General features: G+C 33.6%; 1 protein-coding gene across 1 annotated transcript; it reads left to right on the top strand.

Annotated features, from left to right (window-relative positions):
* The first annotated feature begins 1336 nt into the window (after positions 1 to 1336).
* Positions 1337 to 2287, top strand: LOC105788178 (mavicyanin). The gene is made up of 2 exons (XM_012614939.2): positions 1337 to 1615; positions 1694 to 2287. Exons 1-2 carry the CDS (start codon positions 1423 to 1425, stop codon positions 2089 to 2091), a joined length of 591 nt encoding a protein of 196 aa, XP_012470393.1. The 5' UTR covers positions 1337 to 1422; the 3' UTR covers positions 2092 to 2287.
* Positions 2288 to 6055: the final 3768 nt, after the last annotated feature.

Raw genomic sequence — 6055 nt, 5'->3', positions numbered from 1 at the left:
AGAAACATTGGTAAAAAAGTATTGCACAGAAGGTGACATCCTTCAATGCCAGCCAAACCAAGGGATTCATGGACATGGAAGGTCATACTAATGAGCAAGGAAGATCATACTAATGGGCGAGGAAGTGATTGAAAAATAATATCACCACAACAGATGTAGTTCACAAAAAATTTACAAAACCATAGGATAAACATATTATCAGAGGCGGAATTGGACAACCAAAACTTGATCTTTGATTGAGGGTCAGGTCAGCTTCTGAATAACACGCATTTTGTAGGTTGGAATGTTCATGGTCCCAACGTCTGGAAGAAAATCTTCAACTTTCTATGGACACTGAAAGTCCATTTTAAAGTGATTATCTTTATTGTAAATCAGAGTTCAAAAAGAGAATTAACTCTATAAATCCGCTTCCTAGTTGGCAACTGGTACCATTCCCACAATGGTAGTATTGCTTTCATATAGAAACTATGATCTACCCACAAAGGACTTTAAAAGAATACAAAAATTTTCCATCCTCTTTAGATGATAAAATTATGTAAAGAAATCATCCAGAATAAGCAAGCCAACGGTTGATCCTACCATAGAACTGCTAAAGTATGCTACAGCTCTTCAAGTTTATATTTAATCAAATAAAAATGATAGTGGAGTGTCCATGTGAGAGAGGAGACAACTCCTCAGCTGTATGTATTCTAGTGTTGAAGTTCAACGCACATGGTACAAGTGAGGCAATCTATCTAATCTCTATGCTGTAAATACAACCCAATTTAATGAATTTACCAAATGTCTTGATTGCATTTAAGCTGTGGTAGAATCTCAATTCCAAAGCGTGATTATGATATAAAACATCCCCACATCCCTTGTTCAAGTTCCAGCCGACTATCCAACTTGGCCATGTGACAATCATACATCATTAGTCATATGATTGATTTCTTTCCCAATTCTACCCTCCAAAGTTGCTATGTTTCCATTCCAATCCCAAGTCTTCAGATCATCCTTGAATATCATACATTTTCAACCTTAACTGATAACATACATACATACAAGACGCAGCTAAAAGATGGATTTCCTATAACAATCTCTAATTTATCAAATTCTTGTGTTTGTGTGACTACAATTTTTGATGATGTGACATTTTTAGGTGATAATGTAGTACCGATTTTTTACATTTTTTCAAATTTAAAAATTAAAATGAACTTAGTTGTAAATTTGAAATACTAAAGTGTATCTAATTACCAAATTCATATGCTTAAAACTAAAAAAGTATATATCCTCACGAGGGTATTAAGGTCAATAACTCAACAAAGCATGTTCTTTAAGCTCCACCAATCTATGTATTTTAGATGCTGAGTTGAGGCCAATAAGATTTGATTTCACATCTCCATTGTCCTTCACTTCCAACATTTGAGAAACAAGCAAAGAAAGATGGCCAATCTTAGAAGTCTCACAAAACATTTCATATGTGCTTGTCAGCTTCTCTTGTTATTGCAAGCCAAAGTCTTTTGTTCTCAGTACAAGGTTGGAGATTTAGATGCTTGGGGCATTCCAACATCAGCAAATCCCCAAGTATATGCCAAATGGTCCAAAAACCATTCCTTCAAGCTCGGAGACTCTCTCTGTAAGTTCCTCTTCTTCTCCGTGTTTGTTTCATCCAAAATAGCTTTCAAAAACTGATATGTCCCCACTCTTTTTGCAGTGTTCCTATACCCACCAAGTCAAGATTCAGTGATCCAAGTGACGGAACAATCCTACAACAGTTGTAACCTCAAAGATCCAATCTTGTGCATGAATAATGGCAACTCACTGTTCAACATCACTAAGCCTGGGGAGTATTTCTTCACCAGTGGGGAGCCTGGTCACTGTGAAAAGAAGCAGAAGCTGTACATCGCCGTGCTTTCAGGCAACGGCTCTGCAGCACTTGCTCCTTCTTACGGTCCATCTGCATTACCGGACACTGCATCGTCACCGTCTTACACGACTGTCTTCGGCAACATCCCTCAACCGCCTTCTTCATCGCCGTCACTAGGGTTCCCATTATTCGTTACAGCTGTTTTTGCATTAGCCACATGGGGAATAATCAATGCCATGATATGAAGAAGGGGACATAGTTACTCGCTCTCTACTGTCAAATTGTCAAACCATTCCATTTGGCATTTTATTTATTTTTCTTTCAAATGTTATTTCTAGAATTTGGGTTTTATTCTTCGGATTTGTGATTCATTTTTCGGTGATGAAACTTGCAAAAGAGAATACGAACAGTGAAGTGGGAGGTCTAGAGAGTATTGTATAATAGCTTATTCTTTCTGTGTTTTCATCCATATAGATTTTTACAGACAGGACAGGAAAGAATCTATGAGCTTGAAAAGAAGAGATTTTGGACATCTGGTTTTGATGTTTTTAAGAAAAAGGAAAAGAGGGAAAGCCCCACTCTATGAAAACTACATTTAATTTGGAGGATAGAATAGGTCCGAGAGAACACCGCCTGAAATTATGGTTGGTGAGTTGTGAGACATGGACATAACATACCATAAGCTCTCACTTCCCATTGATTTTTTTTTTTAAGTTTTAATCGCCAGCTGGTTATGATTCTTGCCAATACTACACCGACAACCCTTTCTCTCTCTGGCTCACTAGTCACTACCACTGTCGTATCTTCCAAATTTGGAACTTTAAATGAACTGAACTGAAGGGTTAATTCCATAATTTAATTGAGTTGATCTTGATTTTACATTCAGCCCCAATACAAATGCACGTGAACATCTTGGAAACCCACAAAGCCGAATCCCATCCATGTTTAATTGTGATTCGCCCTCACTTTTGTATAGTCAGCAAATCAAGTTTGACCTGTGATCTTGTAGTGTGTGTGTACTAAACACAATCAATTCCTAGAATTTGATGGGCACGAAAATGGTAAATTTGCTACTAGGCACTTTTGCCTTTTGGTGTTCAGGGTTTAACATTCTTATAGAAATTCTGCTCTTTTTAAGATTCATAGTTCTTCTTAGATGAGATTGACCCCCCGCCCCCCTTTTTGTTGATTGGGTTTTATGATTTCTTGCTTATTGGTGTGAAAATTGTTATATCAGTCTCGGTTCGTATAAGAATATGCTTCAAACCTCTTATAAGATGATGGATTGGTACATAATACAGAAGTAGAGAGTAATTATCAATTTGACAATAATACCTGTTATATGTCAGAAGACAGACTCAATAAAGAGCTTAAAAAAATAATATGGACAAGTCAAAAACACTAGCCCTTGCCAATTGTATGCAACGCCGCACTCTAATGCAACTAAAAACCTAAAGGTGTTAAAAAGGACCCCAATAATATTACCTAGTATATTCATCCCTGCAACTTGAATGGAATAGTTCATAGTTGATGAGAGTGGGAACAACTCAAGTTATAATGATGTGATTTTGGAGTTTGAAGTGGAGGGCCTTGATGCAATCAACAACGGATGAGGGCCTATGATTGGCCAGTTTGAAGCTGTGATATATGTGACCGCAAGTAAAATCGAAGAAAAAAAGATTGATGGTAGTGATATAAATGTTAAACTGCATCAAGGCCTAATAGATTATTTGTTTTCTCCAAGCTCATAACCTCAATCTCAAGCATTTGAATCAAGTATGAACCTTAGAGCCACATTATTAGAAATGCTTTACCTGAAAATCACCTTTAACCCAAATAAAACTATATTCAAACTATAGAACAGATGAAGACACTTATGATTTATACCAAAAAAAAAAAGAGTAGAGATTTATTTTTTTTCGAAATCACCGTTTGATAGTAATAGTAGTCAATGTCAAACTTTTCAAAAGTAGATACAATGTGCTTTTTGGTGTGATTAAGAACCATATCAGGCGTGCCTGTTACTATGTTTATGTTGCAGGTCCAAAACTCATACTAACCTAGAATCAACCTTCACTCATCCTGAAAAGATAATCTTAGTAACAACATGAAATAGATGGAGCTGGACCAAGGTTGTATAGTTGCTGGAATTGCAAAAAAACCTAGTTGCCCTTTGTAATACCCAATTTTAGCCCGGGCTCACAATAATAAAATAAAGTCTAAGTCCAGTACAAAATTATATCATTTGGCCCGATCGGAATGGCTCATTACTTAAAAAGGTTGAAGGTCCATTTACAAGCTTATGGAAACATAATCTTCAAGGATATGCAATCTTGGATATGATATGCAATCTTAGATATGATATATGCAATCTTGGATATGATATGCAATCTTGGAAGATATGATTTTGTAATCTTAGAGATTTAATTTGTAGATACCCTTTAATCTTAGCTTTTAATGTAATTGATCTGTACTGTTGGATTTGGGGAGGCTCAACTATAAATAGAGGTCTATTCCTTCATTGTGGAGGGAGGAGAAAATCAATAAAAAAAAGGGGAGAACGATTGGCACTTTTTTAAAGGTGGCTTACTGTTTTTTTTTACTTACTTATTTACGATTTTAAAAAAGGGAGAATGTGATACCATTGCGAATTTTATTTATTTATTTTAGCCCTAATAAAGTGACGCGTTTCAAAGGATGGAGATATTTTCCTATTCAAGCCCTATAAGTTATTCGCCCCTTTTAATTGAGCCCTTCATTTTTTTTTCCTTTAATTCTGTTTGGAGTTCAATTTAAATCCTTGTTAATTCAATGTATTTGATTTCTTACACTACTATTTTTTTAAATATATTTAATTTTGAATCTAATACTATTTTAATGATTAAGCTTAGTATTTTCCATTTTATTTTACGTTTTATATGTATTATGACTATAAGTTTATTGAATTATATGTATATATTACCCTTTTAAAAAATTATAATGTATCATTATTTTGAAATTCAATATATATTGCTATTATTTCGATTTATCACACTTTTGTATATTTTAGGTAAATTCAACATGATTTGTATATATTCTTTGATATCCCTATGTTGTAATATATTTTCGAAATTCACTTTACATATTTATATGTCTTAAAGATTTATATGAAAATGTTTTTATACAATACTATTTTATATATACATATATAATTTGTAATAAATTATTTTTATTCTATATATTATTGATTTCATATTATTTTATCTATTACCTTTAAATTCTCTCTTAAACAGGTTTATATATTTTCTTCCTAATTCATTTATTAATTATCATTCATTAGTGTATGTTTTATTTACTTAATTATCGCTCCATGTTGTATATTATCATCTATCGCATTCTATTCGCTTAAAAGGCTATGTTCGATATCATTCAAGCATCAAAATCATTTTATTCAAAAATTTTCAAAATTGAGATAATACTCGTATTTAGGATTTTCAAGGAAATTGAACCCTAACGTATTGGGTTCCGATTTTCTTCGTTAAATCTAACGATCGAGAGTTGCTCATTAATCAAAAAATAAAATGGAAAGCTTGTTGTCGGGAATTTAATATGTTGTATTCTAACGTATTGGATGTGACGTATTGATTTCTCGAGACAAATATTTTTTTTTAAAAATGATAACAAAGGAAATATTCCAAGTTTGGGATTTTGAGAAATTGTGCCCTAACGTATTGGGCCGCGATTTCTTAAATCTTAAATAAATGGATATTCTTTTAAATTTTTATTATAAGAGTATTTTGGACTAAATCATTTTTGAGGAAATAGAATGTCGTGCCCTAACGCATTGGGTGTGACATTTTCTTTCTCTGAAACGATAAGAGTCTTAATAAGTAACGTTTTTTAGTTTTTATTAAGGATCATATTTTTAAATTTTCGACATTAAGACACTAATTAATTAACTAGGTACCAATTTTGGGCGTTACGAGGGTGCTAATCCTTCCTCGTACGTAACCGACTCCCGAATCCATTTTTCTAAAACTCGTAGACCAAAGCTATTGTTTAAGTGATCCAATCACACCTCAATAAAAGATTGGTGGCGACTCTCAATTTTTGTTTTTTTAAAGTCGACAACTAATTTTTGTTTTTTTTCCAAAATAAAAAATGGTTTCAACAGCTTGACGACTCCACTGGGGACATTTTTTTAAAAAATAAGATAGTCGAGCCACAAAG

Source organism: Gossypium raimondii, chromosome 2, assembly GCF_025698545.1.
Source record: "Gossypium raimondii isolate GPD5lz chromosome 2, ASM2569854v1, whole genome shotgun sequence".
Lineage (NCBI taxonomy): Eukaryota > Viridiplantae > Streptophyta > Magnoliopsida > Malvales > Malvaceae > Gossypium > Gossypium raimondii.
The sequence above is the reverse complement of the archived record's forward strand: the minus strand, read 5'-3'. Positions and strand labels throughout refer to the sequence as shown.

Excerpts from the sequence above, each read along its gene's own strand:
- LOC105788178 (XM_012614939.2), top strand. The coding sequence starts at position 1,423 with ATGGCCAATCTTAGAAGTCTCACAAAACATTTCATATGTGCTTGTCAG. Across the intron at positions 1,616-1,693 it reads CAAGCTCGGAGACTCTCTCT|TGTTCCTATACCCACCAAGT; the intron begins GTAAGTTCCTCT and ends CTCTTTTTGCAG.